This window comes from Pipistrellus hanaki, assembly GCF_964339955.1.
Source record: "Pipistrellus hanaki genome assembly, chromosome: 7".
Lineage (NCBI taxonomy): Eukaryota > Metazoa > Chordata > Mammalia > Chiroptera > Vespertilionidae > Pipistrellus > Pipistrellus hanaki.
Genome location: NC_140509.1, coordinates 85,721,717 through 85,747,818, shown reverse-complemented (window position 1 = coordinate 85,747,818; position 26,102 = coordinate 85,721,717). Strand labels below are relative to the sequence as shown.

Sequence of the window (26,102 nt, the reverse complement as noted above, 5' to 3'; positions counted from 1 at the left end):
CGCCCTTCTTATTCGCCCTCTAATTGGGCAAAAGTGATGAGCCCGCCCTTCCGGTTCCTCACTTCCTACACATCGACGCGTCTCTCCCCGCCCCTTCTCTCTTTCCCGTCCTGCCCCGCGGCGGCGGCGCAGGCGCTGAGGGGCCGGTGGGCGGGGCAGAGGTGGAGCGGGGTGCCCAGCATTCCCTGCGCATCGCGCGGCCCGGGCCACGCTGTGCTGCCGCTGCCGCTGGTGTGCCCGCCGCTGGGCCTAGGAACCCTCGCTCGCTGTCCGCGGTGTAAGGGAAGCCCGAGGAGTGCCCTGCCGCCAAGATGGAGGGGCCGTTGTCCGTGTTCGGGGACCGCAGCACGGGGGAGGCGATCCGCTCCCAGAACGGTAAGGACCGGCGAGGCCTCCGCTGGGCGAGGCGGAGCGCTCCCCGCAGCCCTCCCGCCGGGGCCGGCGTTGCGCCCCTCGTGCTTCCCTCTCCCCCCAGATAGGCTCCGGGTGGGCGGCGTAACCTGCCCGTGCGGGTTCGGGCTTCTGGGCGGGGCGCGGTCGGTGTTGGAGACCCGCGCCGGGGGGAGTGGCTGCTGTGGGTCCCCCTCCGGTTCCGGTTTGACCACGAGATGCGGATCTCTCAGCCTCAAGGCCTCGGGTTGGGACCAGGAACAGAAAAGACGAGTTCCCGCTGCTCGCTGGGTTTACTGATGGGCAAGGGCTGCAGTTTCTGTGACTCGCCCGCTGTACCCAGCGGCTGTCTGCAGGGGCCGGGGGCCGGCGGCCGGAGCTCGTTCTTACCCCACCGTCACTGACAGTAAAAGTAGCCGGGGGCGGGGGGGGGGGGGAAGTTTCGTTGGATGTTGGCATAAACGACCCTAACAATGAACTTTTTCTACTAACCTTGGCTTCCAATTAAGCGTTTGCTGGTGAGCTCCTTTTGAGAGCGCTAACACTTCTAAGACATGATTGATGATTAATTTTGGTCTTGGATGAATTTGCAGTAAAGTCAGATTCCCACTTTTAATTCACAGACATAAACTGTTGATTTTATAGGGCTTTTTAAAAAGAGAAAAACTTCCTAGTTTTCCTTTTTCTATATGAGGTGACAAAATCCAAATTATAATTAGATTACCTTTTTATTTTAAGGAATGAGGACAGATGTGTGCATTTGGAAATTTCAGGGGTTGTTGGGTACCATTTACTACTTTGAAGTTGAAATTGTCCTTTGAAGTAGTGGGTTTTCCTAATTCTCATTATTTCATTTCTATAGTTATGGCTGCAGCTTCTATTGCCAATATTGTAAAGAGTTCTCTTGGACCTGTTGGCTTGGATAAAATGTTGGTGGATGATATTGGTGTAAGTTCAGCTACTTGTTTGTTTCTTTAAGTTAATGAGATCTTAAATGATTTGCTATAAATTCTTTGTATGGGAAGGGGTAAGGGAGAACGGATGTCACAATGTGGTGGTGTTAATGAGAGCATGTCCTGTTTCTGTAGGTGATTGTGTTTTTCCCCCTTCCCTGCAAATTTCTTAGGACATCACCATTACTAATGATGGTGCGACCATCCTGAAGTTACTGGAGGTGGAGCATCCTGCAGCGAAAGTTCTCTGTGAGCTAGCTGACCTGCAAGACAAAGAAGTGGGAGATGGAACTACCTCCGTGGTAGGTAGTCTGGGTAGATGGCTGAAGACTGGCTTTCCTATGTCAGGTTGTCAGAAAGTTATTTGCTTCTGAGTTAAAAATAAGTTACTTAAGAGGGGGAAACAATGGGGGTGATTCTGAAAGAAAACTTGAAAAACTGATGGTTATAGCTAGTTGTACCCTTTAAGTAAAGAAGAAACTTAAAAGATATTTCAATATGGTCCCGTCACAACCTGAGACTTAGAAATTTCTAAAGAAAATATTCCACCAGTGTGTAAAAACAAGATACTTTTATATTTTAAATGCTGACAAGGCAATCTCATGAGTTAAAAATGGGAGTGTGATCAGTATTATAAATTTGGAGAGCATGGAGCACATTGATATAGAAACAAATAATTTACTCTAAAGAAACAATGTATTGTGTGGGGAAATGTTTGCATTTTTAAATTAAACTATAAGCCATGAAAGAATGGTCCCTACCTCTTATAATAAAAATGGTCTTAAAATTATAATTTCCCCCAAAAGAAGCAGTACTTTTGAAGTCGTTTTATTTTTAATATATTTTTATTGATTTTAGAGAGGGAGAGAGAGAAAATAATCAGTGATGAGAAGGAATTATGGATCATCTGCCTCCTGGACACCCCACACTGGGGATTAAGCCCACAGCAACCAGGACGAGTGCCCTGACTGGGAATCGAACCCTGACCTGCTTCATAGGTCAACCCTCAACCACTGAGCCATGCTGGCTGGGCTGAGGTCTTCTTTTCTTTTCTTTTCTTTTTAATATATTTTATTGATTTTTTACAGAGAGGAAGGGAGAGGGATAAGAGTTAGAAACATCGATGAGAGTCATTGATCAGCTGCATCTTGCACACCCCCTACTGGGGATTGCTCGCAACCAAGGTACATGCCCTTGACCGGAATCAAACCCGGGACCCTTCAGTCCGCAGGCTTACGCTCCATCCACTGAGCCAAACCGGTTTCGCACGGGCTGAAGTCTTTTTAATCAAAAAAATATTTTTAGTGTCCTTAAATGATTTTTATAATAAGCCAAATAATAACTTAAAATATTAAAGGCCATTTGAGTAGCCAGACTCTTAGTATCTGTTGGACACTTAATCTGTAAAAATAATGGATGTGTAGTCTTTGACTGTTGTACTGCAGAACTAATATATCAGTCAGAACATTTTTCTTGATTTTGGCCATTTGCATATGAAACACTGAGTAGAGTTATATACTTTTCAGGTTTCTGATCAGTTACTCATTTACTGCCATCACAGTTCTGGTTAATATCTGGTCATTTTGCTGCTTTTACATACACATTGCACAGAGTGTTAGACTAATATTACAGCCATGAATGTTTTCTCAACAGGTTATTATTGCCGCAGAACTTCTAAAAAACGCGGATGAGCTAGTCAAACAGAAAATTCATCCCACGTCAGTTATTAGTGGCTATCGACTTGCTTGCAAGTAAGATTGTTTGCATTCAGAGAAAATTTTATATCATTTGGTAGAATTGCAAACTGTGTTTAAATGTTTTCATTAATGACTACATTTTATTTTTTAAAAGTTACATTTTAGCATTTAAGTGATATTTGAAGTAGAGCCATTATCTCCTCTTCCCATTTGACTACCACATTTTCTCCTAGTAGATTTTGGTGGCTATGCTTATGGGATAGATTAAAATTGCCATGATCTGAAGAGGGAGGATCTATTTGTGCCCTCCTCCTATATGAAATGGCGGGACAGCACATTGGTGCTTGTGACATTTTGACACTATAGTAAAACAAAAGTTTGAATAGTGGATTAATTTGTAATTGTTTTCTCCCCCACGCTTTAAACAGGGAAGCAGTGCGTTATATCAGTGAAAACCTAATTATTAACACGGATGAACTTGGAAGAGATTGCCTGACTAATGCTGCTAAAACATCCATGTCATCCAAAATCATCGGAATGTATCCTGTGGTGGTCCAGGCCAGTTTGAGCTTTTTTTAAAGAAAGAACTTGAGTTAGTTTCATGCCAGGTGATGCCGTTTTGAAATTGCCGGTTTCCTCCCCTGCTGTTTTAGGGGTGGTAATATGCAGTGTAAAGGGAGTATGAATTGCAGGTGGTGGTAAATGCTGCTTGTTTGTTTTCTTGATGAGGTTGCAAAAGGGAAGTGCCTTTGATTTTCGTATTTACTTGTTCTCTATTCCCAGTCTCTTGTTCTCCTTAACTGTCGCCTTAGAGATGGTGATTTCTTCGCTAGTATGGTGGTAGATGCTGTACTTGCTATTAAGTACACAGATCTCAGAGGCCAGGCTCGCTATCCAATCAATTCCATTAATATTCTGAAAGCCCACGGGAGAAGCCAGATGGAGAGTGTGCTCATCAATGGCTATGCACTCAACTGTGTGGTGGGGTCTCAGGGTAAGGCTCCGGATTGGGTCACATAACGAGAGGACTGGAGGGTAAAATTAGCTTTGTGTGGCCTGCTTACTATTCATCTTCAGGTGAATTGTCCAAGCTGGGCACTTACTGTTCTTTAAGCAATTGTACATCACATTGTCAGTTTCTCTTTAGTAACTTAAGCACATAACGTAGGAAAAATGCAAGTTAGAAGAAAGTACTTGTGCCATAAAAATGTGTTATAAAATTGAAATTTATGTTTACATATGACATACTTTAATCTACGCTTTATGGCTAGGAGTATAAAATGAAGTGTTATTAATAGTTACTGTGAAAGAATCTAATACTATGTTCAATTATAGGCATGCCCAAGAGAATAGTTAATGCAAAAATTGCTTGCCTTGACTTCAGCCTGCAGAAAACAAAAATGAAGCTTGGTGTGCAGGTGCTCATTACAGACCCTGAGAACCTGGACCAGATTAGACAGAGGTATGCTGACATGTTCAAAGTGACTGCATAACACCTTTCCTCCTTCCTTCTGTCTAAGGCGATTCCCTCCCTACAGTAAATGTTCCAGATTCTGTTGCATTCTGCCTTAAAGCGTTGCTTCATTTATAGTTCTTTCTCATCTGTGTCTTCAACTATGAATTCTACTGTTCGTTCCTTTCCAGATTTCACTTGTAGCTCACACAGTTTGCTCCAGTTCCTCCTCCATTCCCACTCTTGACAGCCAGGTGTCTCAAGAGTGGTTTACACAAAACTTTCCTGGCACTTCCTTACGCCTTTTACAGCTTGTTCTCCGGTGGAGACCCGCTTGCTCAGCTCACTGGTGACTGATACTCACTAGACAGGCATGTTCAACCTTCACTTGACCTTGATCGAGCCTTTGACTACTTCTTTCTTGAGACGCTCGGAGTGTGGAGTGGCTCTGTGAGACTGCCTCATCTGTATCCGGTGCCCAGACGGCTACCTGTTCTCTGCAGGATAACTCCTCATCCCGTGACCTCGGTTGTTATGTGGGAGACTCCCACATTTAGTTCTCTGAGCCCCCAACACACATGTATTTGTCTAGTTGAATGTTTTTTGGAACAGCTTGTGATGATACACCCCTAATCTACTCTTAATTATTATTATTTTTTAAATATATTTTATTAATTTTTTACAGAGAGGGGGAGGGATAGAGAGCTAGACACATCCATGTGAGAGAAATATCGACCAGCTGCTTCCTGCACGCCCCCCACTGGGGATGTGCCCACAACCAATGTACATGCCCCTGATCGGAATCAAACCTGGGACCCTCCAGTCCGCAGACCGACGCTCTATCCACTGAGCCAAACCGGTTTTGGCTACTCTTGATTATTTTGATGATGGGAGCCCCTCTACTTGGCCAGAAAACTAAGAAAGAATCCTTAACTCTTTTTCTCTTTTTTCTTTTCTTTTTTTTTGAAACTATTAACTTCTCTCAATACTTTTTCACTAAGACCTTGATTTCCATCTTCAAATCAAATCTCAAGTTCATCTATTTTCCATTTGCATTCTCTTACTCAGACTGTTGCAGAAGCACACACACTAGTCACTTTCATCCCTGCTTCCCCATGGCAACCAGGTCCCTCCCATCACGTCAGGACCAGCACCTTTTTAACACCCACACGTTCCTTACATTCAGTCTAGCCACCAGGGAATAGGATTCCCAACTCCCTCCACAGGACCTACAATGCTGCTCCCTCTGCCTACCTCTTTTAATTTTTTAAAATATACTTTTATTGATTTTGGAGAAGGGAAAGAGAAACATCGATGAGAGACGATCATCGATCACCTGCCTCCTGCACGCCCCTTAATGGGGATGGAGCCCACAACCTGGTCATGTGTCCTTCACCAGAATCGAACCTGGGACCCCTCAGTCTATCGGCTGATGCTCTATCCATTGAGCCAGACCAGCTAGGACTGTTTTCATTTTTTACTTGCTCTTTAAGTGGTCAGTCTCAAAGAAGCTTCTTTTTATCCCTCAATCTAAATCACGTGTCAAACACAAGGCCCGCGGGCCAAATCCAGCCCGCCAGGCCTTGCAATGTGGCCCGCACCGCACTGTCATCACTGCACTCCGCTGTCAGTTTATGACATTGTCAGTTTATGACTGTTCAGTAAACCATTCGGCCCGCGATTTAGGCTGGATTTTAGATTTTGGCCCCTTCTGTAATTGAGTTCGACACCCCTAATCTAAATTATACTCTACTGTGCCTTTCTGTGCCTGTCTTCCTGGGGCTTAGCATAGTTTCTGTGTTTGTATGACTTAGATTGTAAGTTCTGAAGGTAGAGACTGAATGATTTCCTTGGCTTTGTAGCCTCACATGTTTAGTAGTTTCTGGCATGCAATATTTGTTCAGTATTTACAAATAGGTTTATTTTGAGGTTAATATTTAATTCATTTTAAGAATTCTTTCAATTATCTTAACCACTCTTCTTTGGTGAGTGAAATCCTTCATTTGCCTATATATTGACTCCTTCCCAGAGTTTGTGCTTTCCATACCTGTCTGCCTGCCTCCTGGAAGCATATTCTAAATAACACAGGGACTTCAACTCATGTTGTTGAAAACAACTCTTTCTCATCTTGCCTGCGGAGTCAGTGGCTAAACCTCTGTTACCTAAGCTAAACTTTCCTCTCCCAGTCATCTGTATCTCCAGTGATGGCCTCTTGGCCTCAGTAGGGTGTCCACATTGACTTCAGGGGATCCTCTTAAAAACAGATTTGATGCTGCACTTACTAATTTTAAAAGATGAAGCATTTAACCACCCTACAGGGTTCTTTATTTTCTGGTACTGCCTCCACTTTCAACTCGGGAACCCTGGACTCCAGACCTTCAAGCTTTTCTTGTCCCGTCCGCCAGGATGGATTTCTGTCTCCCGTGTGCCTTGTGATCTCTGTATTGTACTTGTGGTAGCATTGGCCATGAAATGTGGTTGACAGCTTGCCAGATCATTGAAGGCTGGGCATTTTCCTTTCTAATCACATTTCTTGGTTAGATATTCAAATGGGGGTGGGGGGCGCTAAGTGGAATTTTTAATGCCTGGAACTTCTATGTAAATTGGACTGGTTTAAATTCTGATCATAAAGGGGAAAGAGTAGGTAATAAAACTTAATCTGCAGTTATTTTGTGAAAAGTACTTATGGAACTTAAAAGCTTTGTTACATGAAAGAAGGTAACTTTGGCTTACAAGGCAAATACTTTATCTGTAGAGAATCAGACATCAGCAAGGAACGAATCCAGAAGATCCTGGCAACTGGAGCCAACGTTATCCTCACCACTGGTGGAATTGACGACATGTGTCTGAAGTATTTTGTGGAAGCTGGCGCAATGGCAGTCAGAAGAGTTTTAAAAAAGGACCTTAAGCGCATTGCAAAAGCTTCTGGAGGTATGTCTTCCACCAGCTCTCAGGTGTGATGTCCCATGTTCCTGTACTTGACCTTGGCTCTTTACATGGGGGTATTAAGCAGCTTCAAAAAACAACCCTTTTTCCTTTTACTCCTCCCTGTAATGATTGGTACTGAAAATAACTGATAGAGCCATTCTTCATATAATTGGAAAAGTTGTTTAATTTATTGAATTTTTAATCTCAAAATGACAGTCCATGTCTGCTGCCTAAGTGTAAACCTTAAAATTGCATTTATGCATCGCTTTTTCATGTTTCTGGATCTAAGACAGGGTGTGAAAACGTTCGTGGGCGAATTGTGTTTACATATCTTTGTAATTACTTAACAGCAAGCATCGTGTCAAGCCTGGCCAACCTGGAAGGCGAGGAGACCTTTGAGGCGGCGATGCTGGGGCAAGCAGAAGAAGTGGTACAGGAGAGAATTTGTGATGATGAACTGATCCTGATAAAAAAGTAAGAGCTTACTTTGTAAATTTTAAAACTACATAGATGTTTATCAATGAGTAAAAACAGACGCCTTCCCATTTATTTGCTGCTATAGTCTTTTCAGTGGTATGAGCAGTTATACGCATGGGATAAAACAACATTAGACCACTGTCAATTGAGATGGAGTAACCATTTCATCTCTTCTGCATGCATGGTCTAGACATATGTCCTTATGTAAGCAGGATTTAATCACAGTGCTTAAAATAAATGTCTGGCAGACTTCTGATAAAAGTGTTTTAAGAGTTTCCCTTCATTTTTCAATAGTACTAAGGCTCGCACATCTGCATCAATTATCTTACGTGGGGCAAACGACTACATGTGTGATGAGATGGAGCGCTCTTTACATGACGCCATTTGTGTGGTGAAGAGAGTTTTGGAGTCCAAGTCTGTGGTGCCGGGTGGGGGTGCTGTGGAAGCAGCCCTTTCCATATACCTGGAAAACTACGCAACCAGCATGGTAAGAGCGTCTGACCCGCTTCCTTCCCTGGCAGCGCTCAGAGAGCGTCCCAGCGTTTTGTTAATGCCCCTCATGTGAGACCGAGCCCTTTCCCTCCTTTCCTGAGGGCCCCGCTGTCTCTTCCAGGGCTCTCGGGAACAGCTGGCTATTGCAGAGTTTGCACGCTCTCTTCTCGTTATTCCCAACACACTTGCAGTGAATGCTGCCCAGGACTCCACTGATCTGGTTGCAAAGTTAAGAGCTTTTCACAATGAGGCTCAAGTTAACCCCGAACGCAAGAATCTAAAGTGGTAAGTACAGCCGAAACCGGTTTGGCTCAATGGATAGAGCGTTGGCCTAGGGACTGAAAGGTCCCGGGTTCGATTCTGGTCAAGGGCATGTACCTTGGTTGCAGGCATATCCCCAGTAGGGGGTGTGCAGGAGGCAGCTGATTGATGACTTTCTCTCATCGATGTTTCTAACTATCTCTCTTCCTTCCTCTCTGTACAAAATCAATAAAAATATATTTAAAAAAAAAAAAAAAAAAAAAGAATGTAAAGTGGTAAGTACAGTTTCCCTGTCTTTTTCCTTGTCCTCTGTATATCCGATGTACCAGGTGCTTTCTGGTGGTTTTATTAGCATTGATGTGTCTTGGTTGTACTAACCCCTCCTCGCCTCTCTGGGTACTCCCTTTACCTGCAGGATGACCCACTAGAGCAGTGATCGGCAAACTGTCTGAGAGCCGTGGTTTGCCGCGCTGTTGACCAGTGGGTTTGCTGACCACTGCATTAGAGGAACGCAGGGTATTATTTTGGGGCGATCTATACCCATCTTTACACAACCCCTTTATAATAAATACAGTGATGGTGTTTATAGCTTTACTACCATCAAGGGCTTCTCCTCAACTTTTTGTGCTCATGTTTATTAATTCATAAAGAACTACTTAAGTATTAAAGGGATAGGATGGGTATATGTTAAGAAGTCACTTAATCTATTTTCTTTCTAAATTGCAGGATTGGTCTTGATCTGGTTAATGGTAAACCTCGAGACAACAAACAAGCAGGGGTGTTTGAACCAACTGTAGTTAAAGTTAAAAGTTTGAAGTTTGCAACAGAAGCTGCAATTACCATTCTTCGAATTGATGATCTTATTAAATTGCATCCAGAAAGCAAAGATGATAAGCATGGAGGGTATGAAGATGCTGTTCACTCAGGAGCCCTTGATGACTGACCGATTTATTTATAACACTGTACAATGCATTTCATTGTCTTGTACCTTGCGTGTTACACATTAAAAGTACCCGCTGTCAAACCCTGGGTTCTTGTGAAGTGGAAGGTGGCTCCCACCCTCACCTTGGTCCTGATTTCACACATTAGTGCCTTATTAGTAGAAATGAATGAGGTTCAAGTTCAGTTCAGCAGGTTCACCCTCTCTGAACACACATTGCTATCCCCATCCCACCCCCAACGCATAGGGCAGCCACCCCACGGCGCCCACCCTTCCGCTCCATCGTGTGTAACAGGGTGACAAGGATCCGGCAGCCGGACGCCCCGAGAGGGTGGCCCAGGGCTATGGCCCCTCCTTGACTGTTGACCTGAAGGGAGAGAAGATGGAGAGCTAAAATCCTAAACTAGTACCTTTTCCCTCTTAAAGTTATACCAGTAAGCTACCCTCTCTGACTTATGCCCTTATGTATCTACCCTAACTTGCCCGTTCCTGCATTTAACATTTTTTTTGAGCCCTGATACGTTTGAAGTAAACTAATGCAGTCTAGGGTTTTCGCCTTGGGAAGCAACCGGATACATTAACCTGCGGTCCCACCAGTTACTACCAGATGGCCAATGCCTGGGACTGCATCTAACTACACTCCGTGTGTTTTGCTGTTTACAATCGTAAACTGCATTGTGAATACTCCTTTGCAAGCTCAGGAAGGGCTGCTTAAGTTTACCTTCTCTGGGTTCAATCCAAGTTCCTTAGTTATTGCAACTGAGATGGCTGCAAAGGCTTCGTTGATTTCAAACACGTCCACATCCTCCAGTGACCAGCCTGCTTTTGCAACCTAAAGGGAAGGTTGATGGGAGAGGTCTAAAAACTCGGGTGGCACCATTCTTCATTGTACATTAAAAAGGACATGATACTGAAGGGTCTCGGAAAGCTGCCATTTGGGGCTGCTACATCAGCCTAGTGACGTAAGAATAAAACAGCCCTTGGAAATTCTAAACAACCTTAAATCTTGAACCGGTAACATCTGTCGTGTAGGGGAGGGGACACAGCATCCGTTCCCCTTGATCCAAATGTTCTGGGCTGCCCTTCGTGTAAGGAAAATCGGCAAGGGAACGGATGGGCTCATTTAAGGCGAACTGGAAGACTTTCATGAAAGGGAAAGAAACACTACAAACGAAACCTGGTGGGAGTAAATGTGAAAGTAAAGCTCAATCTTGGCTGTTGGGAGTGGAAAGGATCTGGGCAGGTGGAGAAGGCAGACCTTAATATGCAATTGCAGGTTAGTGGTCTGGTCCTTCAGAGGTAAAGTAACAGCAGAGGATGGGGTGGCGGTCAGAAGTAAACTCACAGCTTGCTTTATGGCTGGGATTGGCCCTGTCCCCATAACGGAAGGCTCCACGCCCACTTGTGACCAGGAGACGATCTCTGCTAAAGGTGTCAGCCCACGGGTCCCCGCCTCCGACTTCTTCATCAGAACCACGGCTGCAGCACCATCATTTATTCCTGCAAAACACCACGTCTTCATCTCACGTAGCTTACTGACTGCAGTCGTGTTCCTGTTTACTTTCTCCGACGGCTGAAGACGTGAGTTAAATTATGAACACATCTTGGCAAAAGCCATTTGCCATATTTCACACTACACAGTGTACTTTGAAATGTAAGTTAGGCAATATAACATAATCACAAATCATTCCAGTGGGAAAGTGAGAAGAATAAAATGGGGGGAGGGGAGGAAAACAAAAAGAAATGGAAGAAATAGCTACAACCTCACAGAAGAATACTGACAACAGATTCTGTTTTTGGAAAAGTACAAAGACACTAGACAAACTGGGATTCCTTAAATTAGGATATTGGTAAAGCAAATCCATTCAGTACATATAGAGTAAGCTGCTAATCAAGTATGGAAAAACCAATGACCAAATATACAGAACTACATTTTCCCCTAAAGCAGCTAAATCAAGGTTTTAGAATAACATGTATAGTCATGAAATAAAGAGAAAAGGTGTTAACCTGGTAGAATTACCAGAAGATGGGATTCCCCAACTGTCCTTCAGAAAACCTAACCTGGCCTGTCCGGGTAGCTCAGTTGGTTAGAAAAGTGGTCACCAACCGGTGGTCAACGGACCACTGGGTTAGAGCACCATCCCAATACATGAAGGTTCTGGGTTTGATCCCTGGTCAGGGCACATATAAGCAGCAACCAGTGGCCAAAATCAATTTGGCTCAGTGGATAGAGCGTTGGCCTGCGGACTGAGGGGTCCCGGGTTCAATTCCAGTCAAGGGCATGTACTTTGGTTGTGGGCACATCCCCAGTGTGGGGTGTGCAGCAGGCAGCTGATTGATGTTTCTCTCTCATCGATCTTTCTAGCTCTCTCTCTCTCTTCCTTGCTATAAAAAATCAATAAAATATATATATAAAAAACGAAACCAGTGAATGCATCAAGTGGAACAACATGTCTTCCCCACTTCCTCTCTAAAATCAAGTAAAAATGTTCCCCTAACCTGAAGCATTAGCTGGAGTCACTGTTCCTGTCCCATCGGTAAGGAAGTAAGGCTTGAGTTTAGACAGGGCTTCTATGTTGCTCCCATGGCGAGGAAACTCATCTGTTTTAACTTCAATAAGACCTGAAAAGGAAGACAAATTTCCTGAGGTTAGGTCAGAGGGGGCAGCATGCTACGAATGGTGGGTTCCTCAGACCTGACTCATGATGATTCATATTTGAAGAAAAGGTTCATTTAAAAGGAACTTTCATTCTACTAAGAAAAGTATGCACACTAATAAAAATTATTGTATGTTTAGACATTTTATAGACACTATAGTCGTGAGGCATTTTGAGGCACAGGACTTGGCTGCTGACAGAGTAGTGTGAAAGCCAACCTCCCAAGGGCTGGACATAAGGAATGTCAGTTCATTGCTATGAGAATTGGCCTTGATCTATATATATAAAACCCTAAGCGACCATTATGACCAAACGACCAGAACAACTGGTCCACCAGTCACTATGACACACACTGACCACCAAGAGAAAGATGCTCAACACAGAAGCTGCCCTCTGGTGGTCAGTGCGCTCCCACAACAAACCTCCTGCGGCCCCTCCCCCTGGCCAGCCTACCTCCCACCCCCCCCTCTGGCCAACCTGTCACGCCCCCCTCCCCACTGGCCTGCTGGCCAACCTCCCAGGGTTCCTCCCCACAGCTGGTGGCCCCCCACCCCCACCCTGATAGACAACCAGGCAGAGGGTCCCCACCGGTGCATGAATTCATGCACTGAGCTGAGCCTCTAATATTAAATAAAAGCAAAGGGACCCATAGATCCACCCAAGAAATATGAGCTGAACCAGAAGCAACAGGAAGTAATGTTCACTTCTGAGATTAGCCTGTTAACAGGTCCGCTGTGGCCTCACTACCTGTCAATGCTCTAGTTTCTCCTGAAACTGGCCCTACCGACCTAGCAGTGTGCCCACTGGGACCAGGTGTCTCAATGCTGGCACAGCTTGCCATGTTTCCTCACCCCATAAACGTTGCCCCATCACCCCAAGCTATTCAGAGGCATCCAGGGGATACCTTTTAGCCTGAAAGACTTGGCTAGGACACAATTTATACACAAGGCCCATATATGATTCTTTTGGAAATTATTCTTATAAAGAGCTGTGTTGATGTTTAAATCATTATGATTTATGTACCCACCTTTTCTAAATATTTTTACTGATTTCAGGGAGAAAAGGAAAAGGAGAGACAGAAACATCAATGATGAGAGAATCATTGACTGGCTGCCTCCAGCACACCCCATACTGGGGACTGAGCCCACAACCTGGGCATGTGACCTGACCAGGAATTGAACTGTGATCTCCTGGTTCATAGGTCGACGCTCAACCACTGGGCCACGCTGGCCAGGCCTGAACCCACCTTTTCTAGAAGGCACAGACACTGGTACAATCTCTTTATCAAAGTGGCCGGCTTTCTGCGCACTCTCTGTCCTATTCTGGGACAGCACTGCCAACTTGTCCTGATCTTCTCTAGTCACTTGCCATTTTTTGGCCACATTTTCAGCTGTGAAAAAAACAGATAAAGCAAAATGTAAAGTTACAGGAACTCGTTTTTGGTAGCTCCAGCTTCTCACGTTTAAAGCAGCACTGAGCGTCCAGCACAGCAGCTCGCTGGCAGGCTCAGGGACAGTGCTCTGTTGGCAATCTCGCCTCCCACTGGCAATGAATCTGAAATTCTCACAGGGACTCAAGAAGCCATTTTCTTTCTTTGCTTCCTTCCTCTCTCTTTTCCTTTTAATATAATTTTAAACTTCCAGAAATTTCCTCTATGCAGATTCCCTAATTGCCTATTTTGCCCCAAGTGTTTTACCGTTCTCTTTCTGAACCATTTGAAAGTTCTAGATATCCTGCTCCTTTATCCCTAAATTTTAATTTCAGAGTGTATTTCCCCACAAACAAGGCCATTTTCTTACATAACCACAGCTTTCAAAATTAGGAAATATAATATCAATACAATACAATCTAATTCTTGGTCCATATTCCAGTTTCATTTGTCCCAATTGTGTCTTTAAAAAAAAACCAAAAATACATTTTTATTGATTTTTAGAGGAAGGGAAGGGGAGAAAGAAACATCAATGTGAAAACGAAACACCGACTAGCTACCTCCTGCGTTCCCCCTACTCAGGATCGAGGCCCCAACCTAACCAGGAATCCAACCATCAACCTTTTGGTGCATGGAATATTGCCCAACCAACTGAGCACATCGGCCAGGGCCCAGTGTTGTTCTTTCTTTCTTTTCTCTTTTTTTTTTTTTTTTTTTTTTAAATATATTTCATTGATTTTTCACAGAGAGGAAGGAAGAGGGATAGAGAGCTAGACACGTTGATGAGAGAGAAACATCGACCAGCTGCCTCTTGCACACCCCCCATCGGGGATGTGCCCACAACCAATGTACATGCCCTTGACCGGAATCGAACCCGGGACCTTTCAGTCTGCAGACTGACGCTCTGTCCACTGGGCCAAACCGGCTTCGGCCAGTGTTGTTCTTTATAGCTAATTTATTTGTTCAGTCCAGGATCCAATCAGGATCATGCACTGCATTTCACTGTCCATTTCTTTTTATTTGGAAGAGTTCTTCAGATTATCTGTGTTTCTTAACCTTGATGTTTTAGACGAGCAGGGGCCAGTTCTTTTGTCAAATGTCCCTGATTTGGACTTACGTGGCTCTCTTACGATATATGGTCTCCTGAGGAAAGCCCCTGGGAGTTACCTTTCTACAGTAAACGTTCTCCGCTACCCCCGCCTTACCTGTAACGCCCATGTGGTAGTTGTGAAATGCATCTGTGAGCCCATCGTGGAGAATACTGTCAGTCAGCGGTGTTCCCCCAAGCTTGACTCCTGTCCTCAGGTGAACCAGGTGAGGAGCCTGGAAACAAGAAATACCAGTGCAGCCGGGACCGGTTTGGCTCAATGGATAGAGCGTCGGCTTGGGGACTGAAGGGCCCCGGGTTCGATTCCGGTCAAGAGCATGTACCTTGGTTGTGGCATATCCCCAGTAGGGGGTGTGCAAGAGGCAGCTGATCGATGACTCTCTCTCATTGATGTTTCTAACTCTCTATCTCTCTCCTTTCCACTCTGTACAAAAATCAATAAAATATGTATTAAAAAATAAAAAAAATACCAGTGCATTTAGGCTTGGCTATCACTAGTCCTCTGCTCAGGACTCCACTCTTAACTACTCAGTAATCTCTAAGCCCTCATCTAGTCCCCCTGTGACCCTTCTCCCCAATTCCGGCCTAGCCTCCGCCTCTCCCCGGGTTCAGGGCCCCAAAACTCCTGGAATCAGGAAACCGCTCCACCTGTCTACCCTGGGAGCCTGTTAATTTCCTACCTACCCGTTTCCATTTCCCATCAAACCTCTCTCTTCCGTGTCCTATTTCCTTAAGAACCTCATTCATTCTTTCCAGATGCAAATAGCTCTCTGTTAAATGGAGAGCTCATCCAACCATGTGTTCCTCCTTCTGATGGAGGCGCAGTGCCCACAGCGGGAGGAAGTAGGCTGCTAGTGAACTGACCGGGAGGATTTCTGGGAGGGCGCCCTTTCGCTCTCACCACCTCAGTAGCAGCTGTACTAGAAGAGAAGGGCTTGGGAGTCAGATCTTATTTGAATCCTGGCTCTGGACCTCAGCTTACTTACTGTAAATTAACAATGACACCATCTACCCTCTAGGGCTGCTGTGACTGCCTGTATAAAAGCACCTCCTATAGTACTAGGGTCCCATCATAATCACTCTGATGGTATTTGCTACCTTAGGCTTGCCTCCCCCTTCTGGGGCCTCAGCAATGGCTGTGCTGAACAGACCCTCTGCCTAGGGCATGGGTGGGGAGCATCCAGCCCCCAGACCGTATTAGGCCTCCAAAATCATTTGGTCTGGCCCTGCTAAGGCATTAGAGGTGAGTTAATTAAATGTTTGGCCGAATATAGTAGGCTAATTTTTGTTTGTTTGTTAATCCGCAGCTGAGGGTATTTTTTCCATGGGTTTTTTTAGAAAGTGGTAGAGAGTGGAAAGAAGGGGAAGAGATAGAGAAACAGAGATCTGAGAAAGACACACTGATTGGATACCTCCTGCAGGGGGGTAGAGCTCACAACTGAGGTACGTGCCCGTGGCTCTAATGAAACCTGGGACCCTCAAATCTGCGGGCCAATGCTAATCCCACTGAGCCAAACCAGCTGGTGCACAGCAGGCTAGTTTTTAAGTTGATAATTTTTATGGCCCTCAAACGGTGTTATAAATACCCAAACGGCCTTTGGCAGAAAAAATGGTTCCCAGCCCTGTCTTAGGAGATCCTCAGATCATCCACTCACCTGCCTGTAGGAAGCAGGGGCTATAGCTTTTCCTTTGTCATTGCCAGTTTGCGGGATGGAACCTGGTGAAACAAATCCCACCTGGCAAGCTTGTTAGAGAAGGGTACCGCTCAGCGGTCCTCTTCTCTGCTTCATAGCTCCCAAAGGTAAACAAAACTTGGCCCCTGGTTCCTCTTTGTGACATGCAGGAAGGTAAATGGCAACACTGACTTTTCCTCGAAATGAGAGAGACTGAAGACCAAGGATATCAACAACTAGTGTTACAGGTTTAATTCAGAAAACATTGTGTGTTTTGTTAATATTTTAGGAAAGCCATTCTATTCTAATCACACTGGTTGACAAGCTTTTTCTTCAACCCCAATTTCCCAACTAATTTGAAAAATAATTAACTTTCAGGTTGGGATCAAGATTGAATCAATTTTTTGTCTGTTTACTGTTCGGTTCCAGCTCTGATAATGAATCGATTTACCCTGCCGTGCATGGACACGGTTTATTGGCGAGAGCTCTGTCTCTGGAGGCCTTACCTTGCTCATATTTTCCATGCCTCCTGCAACCACAATGCTGGAGTCTCCTAACTGGATCGACTGGGCTGCAAGGCACACAGCTTTGAGGCCAGAACCACAGATCATCTGGCAGGACCATGCTGGAACCGAGTAGGGGATCCCTGCTCCCACACTGGCTTGGCGAACCGGATTCTGCCCACAGCCTGGAAGAAGGGAAGCAGAGGCCTCTCAGCAATCAAAGAGAAAGAAACCATACTTGGGGGAGACACTATGATTGCAACTGGGTGTCCTGCCTGCCAAGGCAAGCTCTACCAGAGGCAAAAAGGCCCGCTCTAGCTGGTTTGGCTCAGTGGATAGAGTACCGGCCTGTGGACTGAAGGGTCCCAGGTTCAATTCCAGTCAAGGCACATGCCTTGGTTGTGGGCTCGATCCCCAGTGCAGGAAGCAGCTGATCAATGATTCTCTCTCATCATTGATGTTTCCTTCTCACTCTCCCACTCCCTTCCTCTCTGAAATTAATTTTTTAAATTATTTAAAATAAAGAGCTATGTACACGCTACATCTGTCAGAGTGTAGCCCTGAAATACTATTATCTTGTGCTGTTCTACAGATACCATAGATATAAGCTCTCTTCTCCAAAAGTCATCAGTACCCTTAGAAGGCAATGTCTTCTTGACCTTTTGATAGGGTTTGAGTAGGCACACACTCACCTATAAAGACAGGGCAGAGCATGGGCACTGGTTCTGTGCTTCTCTGATCATGGCTAAGCCCAAGGGAAGAAAAGAGGGCTAAACAGGGACATCTCTGATAAGGAGCACTTCTTTCCATAATATTCACAACTCACAGTTAACTGGTCATGTAACAAGCTGTGTACAACATGAGAACTGACAAATTCAACTGTGGGGGGTTCCTTCAGGGGATGGGAAGAAATATATCACACACTTTAATCAAAGTATTAGAGAAGGGGATGGAGTCACTGTTACAAGGTCAGTGTTTATATAGTGGTCACTCTATTTGAAATTACTGATATACTCACACCTAGCAACTTTCCTGGGTGAGTTTGTTGGGAGAAAAAACTAGCAAATGGGTCACTGATAAAATGTAGATACTATATTCATCAGTGTTATTAATCTGGGGTTAGCTGGATGTGAAGAGTAGATGCAAAAAAAAATGTTATATACACAATATTGAAATATTTTCTAAATTAAACACATAAGTCACTAGTCAATAAAGAAGGCTATTATTTTAGAGGCCCAGTGCATGAATTCATGCATGGATGTGGTCCCTCAGCATGGCTAGCAATCAAGGCTTTTAAGGGAGGCCAGCCGGCTGCGGGGAGGGACAATGGGAGGTTGGCCTGGGGCGGTTAGGGTTGGGGCCATAGGAGGTTGGCTGTAGGAGCACATTAACCACCAGAGGCAGCTCCTGCATTGAGTGTCTGTCCCCTGGTGGTCAGAGCGCATCTTGTGGCTGGTTGACCAGTTGTTCCGGTCATTCTGTCTTAAAGGTCACTTGGGCTTTTATATATATAGATTCCTGATTGTTTTCTATATATACTAGAGGCCCAGAGAAAGAAATTTGTGCAAGGGGAGGGGAGGTTAATAGTATTCCTCAGCCCAGCCTGCACCCTCTCCTATCTGGGACCCCTCGGGGAATATCTGACTGCCGGTTTAGGCTCCCATCAAATATCCCTCTCACAATCCATACTGCTGGCTCCTAACCACTCACTTGCCTGCCTGCCCCTAAGTGCTTCTGCCTACCAGGCTGATCTCGCCTTAACTCCTCCCCTGCTGGCTCAGTCACCCCCAACTTCCCTCTCCTGCAGGCCATCTCGTGGCAGCCATCTTGTGACAACATGGGGTGGCCATCTTGTGATGACAAGAGGGCCTAAGGCTTTCATTAGTATAAATTTATTGATTTCAGAGATAAATGGAGAGGGAGGGAACAAAAGATAGAAACAATTAGAGAGAATCACTGATTAGCCAACTCCTGCACATCCTCCACTGGGGATGAGTCTTCAACCTGGGCATGTGCCTTTGACCAGAATCGAACCTGGGACCCTTCAGTCTGCAGGCCGACGCTCTATCCACTGAGCCAAACCAGCTAAGCATAAGATTTCTGCCTTTTAAGCAACATGAATTACATATGCATTTAAGTAAATAACTTCTTTATAAGTTTCTTATGTATTTATTTATAATCCTTGTCTTCGGGTACTTAAGAGTTAAAAAATGAGTGCTACATAAGTAATAGTCTAGCATTTAACAGAAAATGAGCTCCGTGAGAATGACGATTTCTATCTTATGTAAACATGTTTTTTTCTAGCTGACAGAGAACCGCAGGAGCTCAATAAATATGTGATGTGACTGTAGACAGTACCTAGGCTTCGGGAGGACAGATGTGGTAGAAGAGTCAGCTCGTCTTCAAACTGGATCCTGGATAAGTTACTTAACCTCGCAAAATCTCATGTGCTCATTTGTGAAATGGAGATACTACGGCCCAATAGCCTTACTGAGAGAACCAACTGAGGGGGTGAAAGGAAAGCACTAATCAGGCTGCCTTAAAGGCCCAGCACCACACAGGCCCGCAATGTGGGGATACTGCAGAGGTGCGATGTGGAAAAGAGAAGTAACCAGCCTGGCAGGGCATCATCTCATGCACCAAGAGGTTGCTGGTTCGAGTCTGGTCAGGGCACAAGCCCCAGCTGAGGGCTGGATCCCCAGCGAGGCGGGGGGGGGGGGGGGGGGGCGTGACAGAGGCAGCTGATTGATCTTTCTCATCAATGTTTCTCCCTCCCTCTCTCTCTCTCTCTCTCTCTCTCCTTCTCCCTTCCTCGCTCTCTAACATCAATTAAAACCACATTTAATTTAAAAAAGATAAAGAGAAAAACCAGTAGTTGAGTACCCTACAGTCACTGAGTAAGTGTGAGCCATAAGGGTGCGAAGGAAGAAGGGCACAGTGAGGAAGGTCGGCAGTGTGAGGCAGGACTCAGATATTTGAAGCCTTGCATTCACGAGAAACCAGTGTGCTTCCATCTGAAGGCCCACAGGGACAAGGGGAGAAAGGAGAACTGGGAAGAGAAACTACAAAACCACAAAGTAAATACACAGAAAAATGGATCGGGTCTAAGAAGGGGTAAGGACAAAAGTTGGTTGTTGGTGAGCATTCCCAATGATCAGTATGAACAACTGGAGTTTATACTCAGCATGGGACTAGTTATAATCACTCACCAGGCACTGGCAGGGATTACTGGGTGGGAACCAGAAGAATGGAGCACTCTGGTGACTTACCCGTGCCCGTCCCAGGAGTGACTCACTCATCCTGCATGGGAGTCGTGTGAAGCCAACCTGTCTTCCCAGCTCAGAAGTGAGATCATGAGGGTGAGGACCTCACCTGCCTTGAGGGAGCCCTATCCTCGGCACCTCTGTCGCATCTCCACACGTTATAACGAAAACAGAGCGGGGGTTACTGCGGCTGCTCGTGCTGGGCCTTCAGGGCACTGTGGTTAGTGCTTTTGTGCAGTGCACAGGAGAGGGGCTGGCTACCTTCTTATTGCTTGTGGGACACTTTAGGGAAACACAGAGGTTCGTGCATACTCTCCCATGTGCCAGGCTGGCCCTGCTTCTTCAGAATGAAAGGCAGGGCGGGGGTGGGCCAGGCTCCTTCGGGGTTCCGGACAAATATGTACAGGATGCTGAGAGGCCAGAAGCTATTCCTGGGACTTGGCAGAGGGGAGGGCCGAGGGAGGCCAGAACAAAAGTTTGTGTGGGGTGGTGGATGCACTGCTTCTATAAACATGACCCTCTTTGGGGGTCACCGAGGAGGTACCTGCTGCCAAAACCTGTCCAAACACGACCTCTGACACCTCTTCGGGGGCCACGGCGGCCCGCTTCAGAGCTTCCTTGATGACAGTCGAGCCCAGGTCATGGACAGGAACGGTGGACAAGGCACCATTGAAGGAGCCTAGGACAGAAGGGAAGGCGGGGGAGTGAAGGGCCGCCCACGGTGGGGGCCGGCGGCCCCTCCGGGCCCGGGGCGGGCGAGAGGGCTCGCGGGGCGGGGGGAGCGGGGAGGGGAGCGGGGTGCACCGCGGCCGCCCTGGCCCAGTCTCCGGTCAGAGGGGCTGGCCCACTCCCCACCAAAGAGGCCGGCCCTCCCGCGCGGCTAAGGGTTGGGAGAGCCCACCGCACGGCGGTGGCCAAGGCGGCGGCATTGCCCTCCGACACCAGCGAGACCCCGGCCCGCGGCCCGCGACCACCAGCGACCCCGCCCTGAGGCCACTGGATGAGGCCGCCAATCAGGGGCTCGCGAGAGAGCGCCTCTTACTCCCAGCCAATGGGAGGGCCGGACGGCGCAGTGGCTCTACCCGGACAGCCAATCAGCAGGCGGAAGGGACTCATCGTGCCCGGGCGGAGGGGCGGGTCCGCCGGGCGGAGGGAGGTGTGAGGCTCCTGGTTCCGAGGGTCCCGGGCGCCCCAGGGTCCCCGCGGCCCGCCGGGCCCGCGCCCCCGACGCCGCGCCGGGCCGCCGGCCACTCACCTATGGCGGTCCGCGCCGCCGAGACGATGACCACGGGGTCCGCGCCTGCACTCATCCCGCCGCACGACCACCTCACGCGCAGCTGTGGGCGGACGCTCCGCGAGTGAGGAAAAGCCTCCCGAGCACGCTGTGGGCGGGGCCGCAGGAAGCCCCGCCCACCGACCCGGGCGCGTGCGCAAGCGCGAGGTGGGGCAGCCCGGAGGGACAGCTGCTCGGGACACGCCCTGTCCACCACGTGTCACTTCACGTGGAGCTCTTAGTATAGCGTTTCCTTCCTTTTTAAAAATATGAAACAAATCCTTTAATTTTTCAAGTGTTTTATTTTTTTATTTTGCTTGCAACTTTTATTTTCCCATTTGGCTGTAACTTGGAGATCTTTCTGTGGTTGATGTCTATGTTGTGATCTCATTGTTATTTCTGAAGGGAGACATAATTGATATTCTGTGGGCGCACTCTAGTGCAGCCATACTGCTTGTTAGTGGCCAACATCAGTCCTGCCTTGTCCCTGCACCTGCCATACTGACTTTTAAATACTTTGAAGATTTATTTCTAGTTCTTTTTTTTTTTAATAAATATTTTTATTGAATTCAGAGAGAAGAAGGGAGAGAGAGAAACATCAATGATGAGAGAGAATCATTGAGCAGCTGCCTCCTGCAAGCCCCTCACTGGGGATCGAGCCTACAACCCAGGCTTGTGTCCTTGACTAGAATCGAACCCGGGACCCTACAGTCCACAGGCCGATGCTCTGTCCACTAAGCCAAACCGGTTAGGGCTAATTCTTCAAGTGTTTTAAACAAACAAATTTATACTTAAGCCAGCCTTGAAAATAAGCACAACATTTACCGGTTTTATATTTTTAACCCACAATTCAAGCACCCGCTCTGCATAGCACTATTCTAGTGCAACAAAAGGGACTCTTCACCGCAGAAACGTGATTTCACTTTCTGAAGTTGTATTATCACCTTTCCCAGAGAGGAATAGTAAATAAAATCACCATTCTTTACTACTGACCTGCCCCAAACTCATTTCTGGCTCACGGGAAGGCGAATTTCTGCCAATTTTAAGATGTTTCAATGAACTCATTGCATTTTCTGTCAGTAGGTTTTTGTTTGGCGAGGGTTGTTGGTGTCCTTGAACTTGGTGTTGTTTGAGTCAGTGAAAGATTCTGGCCGGCACCAGAAGGCCCACAGCCAAAATGTCAGTGTGGCCCTGACTGGTGTGGCTCAGTGGATAGAGCGTCGGCCTTCAGACTCAAGGGTCCCAGGTTTGATTCCTGTTAAGGGCTTGTACCTGGGTTTCGGGCACATCCCCAGTAGGGGGTGTGCAGGAGGCAGCTGATCGATGTTTCTCTCTCATCGATGTTTCTAGCTCTCTATCCCTCTCCCTTCCTCTCTGTAAAAAATCAATAAAATAGATTTAAAAAAAAAAAACACACAAAAGCCGAAACCAGTTTGGCTCAATGGATAGAGCGTCGGCTTGGAGACTGAAAAGTCCCGAGTTCGATTCCGGTCAAGGGCATGTACCTTGGTTGTGGGCATATCCCCAGTAGGGGGTGTGCAAGAGGCAGCTGATCGATGACTCTCTCTCATCAATGTTTCTAACTCTCTATCTCTCTCCCTTCCTCTCTGTACAAAAATCAATAAAATATATTTTTAAAAAAAAACAAACAAAAAAACCACAAAAAACCCACAAAACAAAATGTCTGTGAATCTGCCAAGGGCAGGCCTGCGCTGTGCTGCATGCTTCTGCTTTCCTGGCTGTGAGAGTTCCCCCATGTGGGCCTGAGTGCCCATAATCCTCATTCCCATCGGGGTTAACTTGGCTCTCCTCTCTGCAGGCCCGGGGGAGGACTCTGCCTGCAGGTGGACACCATGTGCCTTTCTCGCCGGACCACACCTTCAGGTGGGGCTGGCGTGTCTTAGTGTCCACAAGTCAAGGGGACTGCCTCCTCGCCTCGGGCTGACGGTGTGCACAATTTGAAGGAGAGAACAAGTATAACAAGTCGGGTTACTCTCCTGGTTAAAACCTTTACCACTTTCTGTCTCCAATTGGGCGAAGTTTTAAAACTTCTAGAGCTCTGTAGGCACCTGAACACATGGCCCCCAACCTTTCCCAGCCCAGCTCCCGCTGTCTTCCCCTGGACACACCTCACTGCCTAATCCCCAAAGGTCTCTCTCCAGCACATAGGACAGTTTTGGGTATGCAGTAAGGGCTTAATGCTTATCAAGTCTTTTTTTAAAAAATATATTTTATTGATTTTTTACAGAGAGAAAGAGAGAGGGATAGAGAGTTAGAAACATCGATGAGAGAGAGTTATCGATCAGCTGCCTCTTGCACACCCCCTACTGGGGATGTGCCCGCAACCACGGTACATGCCCTTGCCCGGAATTGAACCTGGGACCTTTCAGTCCGCAGGCCGACGCTCTATCCACTGAGCGAAACCGGTCCTGGCTCAAGTCTTAATGAATGTCCATTATTATAATCTAAAAGCTCTCACAATCCCCAAGGCAGCATGGGGCCCTAGATAGAGAGGTTAGATTCATCTACCGAAAGGGAGATTTTCAAATACCACATCTGACAAGCTCAGGGGAGGGCAGGCACAAACTCAGAGTCCAGAGTAACTGCATAGGAGGTCTGAACGTAAAAGCTCCTGACTAAAAGCAGGTCGCGGAGAGATTTTCCTTCTTTGACACAAGTCAGTCTACCTAAATGAGCTGTCTTGTGTTTCTACATGTCAGATAACTCCTTGGAATATTGGAGTAAACCCTTTTCCAGACGTCTCAACTTACACCCACCACCCCTGAGCAGGAGGCCACACAACCCCTGATGGTTATCCTGTCCCCCCTACAGCCATCCCTATGTGCTTAACCGTGGATTGTTAACTATCCTGTACCACCGGTATAAAAGAGGTATTGTCTGTTTTGTTCTTTACTCTCAGAGATTTCCCTGCTTTGCTTTCTCCTGAGTCCCTAATCTGCCAACAATGAATTTCATGTAACCCTCCTTTTGTCTCTTTCTTTGATTGTAATGTATAAAATAAGCTGCAAGACTGCCATTCCCTGGAGCATTTTCTCAGTCCTTTGAGATTTTACTTCCCAATGATTGTCAGTTTAGCTCAAAGAACCCTTGAAAATTCTCTACAGATCTGGACATTCCTTACCACACAAGTAGTAGAAGGTCATTAACTTCAATCAGCCATCAGTTGTCAATACAATACTCGCCAGGTGTGTTTGAGTAAAGGGTAAACACATGGGTGGGATGATCAGGTCGCCTGGAAGTTCACCTCTTTCCACGAGTCCAAGATCCATTTTACTCCATATAATTAGCCTTGGCCAATGGAAATTTGACCCAATGTTTACTCCCAAAATGGGGAGGCTGTCGAGAGTAGCTCTGGGAAAAGATAGATTCGCAGGTGATGGCACTGGTGTACAGCCTGGAAGTGCTGGACACAACTGTTAAGCATGAGTGGAGTCAGCTTTGAGGATATCTTTGAAGCCAAACCTAGAATCCACTCAAACCCTGATTGCAACCTTGAAACAAATTTCCTCATTGTTTAAGCCAGCTTGAGGTCAGTAAGGTGCTGCTACAAGTAATTGAAAGCATCCTGCCCAAGCTGGTTTGGCTGAGTGGATAGAATTTTGGCCTTCGAACCGAAGGGTCCCAGGTTCGATTCCGGTCAAGGCCATGTTCCTTGGTTGTGGGCACATCCACAGTAGGGGGTGTGCAGGAGGCAGCTGATCGATGTTTCTCATAGATGTTTCTGACTCTATCCCTCTCCCTTCCTCTCTGTAAAAAATCAATAAAATAGATTTTTTTAAAAATTGAAAGCATCTTGATTTATCCAGGCTGACTTCTTGGTAGAAAGTTGAGATTTTTAGATATTTGGTAATTCAAGGAGAAACAACCTAGCATGCTAGCAAGGAGGGTTTCCAGATACACAGTGCAGCAGGTTGAGGACACTTCTGAGACTTGGTCAGAAGATTATTGAGAGAATATCTTGACAAGCCCAGGAAATCCTGAAAAACTTCTGAGTAGATTGAAAATTCATTTGGTCCTGGGAACCTACATCAAGACTTTAGAGATATGTGGATGAGTCAGATAAACCAGAGACGGTAGCCACAGCACAAGCCTCAGGTGTGGGCTGGTGGAGTGAAAAGCTTGAGTAACAGTGTTCTCCCAGGAGAAATGCCTGGGTCTAAGGTAGTGATGGAATCAGCAGTCCTCGCCAAGAACTCAGCAGCACCCTCTTCTGTCTGGCATGTGTTTCGTCCTGAAACACATGGGATTCCAGAGAATTTAGGAAACTTGTCCCGTGGCTTCCTGCTCTGTTCTGTGTGTCCACTTACCTCTGGACACTCCTGTCTCCTCTGGCAGCTTACATTGGCTGCTCCTTACTATATTCCCTGCGGTTCTGACTTTGCACAGTTACTCCATGGCTGCAGTTATCACCCGAATGCTGACCGCTGAATCTCTCTCTAACCTAGTTGTTTCCTGAGTAAACAGGCCTTCTCCAGTAACATTTCCCATAAGCCCATCAAATTTAACACCTAAACCTCTCATTATGTTCACCTCTTTCTTCTCTATTCAAAATGTCAGTGAGCACTGTAACTCTTCTGATAACCA

The 26,102-nt window shown here is 46.3% G+C and overlaps 2 protein-coding genes across 3 annotated transcripts; one reads left to right on the top strand and one right to left on the bottom strand.

Moving 5' to 3' along the window:
- The first annotated feature begins 125 nt into the window (after positions 1 to 125).
- On the top strand, positions 126 to 9,675 carry TCP1 (t-complex 1). The gene is made up of 12 exons (XM_084889151.1): positions 126 to 375; positions 1,253 to 1,338; positions 1,517 to 1,645; positions 2,997 to 3,094; positions 3,469 to 3,579; positions 3,853 to 4,034; positions 4,376 to 4,502; positions 7,249 to 7,424; positions 7,772 to 7,895; positions 8,193 to 8,385; positions 8,512 to 8,675; positions 9,378 to 9,675. Exons 1-12 carry the CDS (start codon positions 312 to 314, stop codon positions 9,592 to 9,594), a joined length of 1,671 nt encoding a protein of 556 aa, XP_084745277.1. The 5' UTR covers positions 126 to 311; the 3' UTR covers positions 9,595 to 9,675.
- On the bottom strand, positions 9,580 to 21,638 carry ACAT2 (acetyl-CoA acetyltransferase 2). Of its 2 annotated transcripts, XM_084889152.1 has the most exons (9): positions 21,480 to 21,638; positions 20,769 to 20,903; positions 16,965 to 17,146; positions 14,883 to 15,000; positions 13,495 to 13,638; positions 12,091 to 12,213; positions 10,937 to 11,091; positions 10,313 to 10,423; positions 9,580 to 9,958 (listed from the first exon to the last, which is right to left on the bottom strand). In XM_084889152.1, exons 1-9 carry the CDS (start codon positions 21,532 to 21,534, stop codon positions 9,788 to 9,790), a joined length of 1,194 nt encoding a protein of 397 aa, XP_084745278.1. In that variant the 5' UTR covers positions 21,535 to 21,638; the 3' UTR covers positions 9,580 to 9,787. The 2 variants fall into 2 exon arrangements, with proteins under 2 accessions (XP_084745278.1, XP_084745279.1); XM_084889153.1 differs by lacking the exon at positions 20,769 to 20,903 and having other exon boundaries at positions 21,480 to 21,608.
- Positions 21,639 to 26,102: the final 4,464 nt, after the last annotated feature.

Coding starts and splice junctions, on each gene's coding strand:
- TCP1 (XM_084889151.1), top strand. CDS start 312: ATGGAGGGGCCGTTGTCCGTGTTCGGGGACCGCAGCACGGGGGAGGCG. Junction 4,035..4,375: donor CTGTGTGGTGGGGTCTCAGG/GTAAGGCTCCGG, acceptor GTTCAATTATAG/GCATGCCCAAGAGAATAGTT. Junction 8,676..9,377: donor GAACGCAAGAATCTAAAGTG/GTAAGTACAGCC, acceptor TCTAAATTGCAG/GATTGGTCTTGATCTGGTTA.
- ACAT2 (XM_084889152.1), bottom strand. CDS start 21,534: ATGAGTGCAGGCGCGGACCCCGTGGTCATCGTCTCGGCGGCGCGGACC. Junction 11,092..12,090: donor GACTCCAGCTAATGCTTCAG/GTTAGGGGAACA, acceptor GGTGTTTTGCAG/GAATAAATGATGGTGCTGCA. Junction 9,959..10,312: donor TTGGATTGAACCCAGAGAAG/GTAAACTTAAGC, acceptor CTCTCCCTTCAG/GTCAACAGTCAAGGAGGGGC.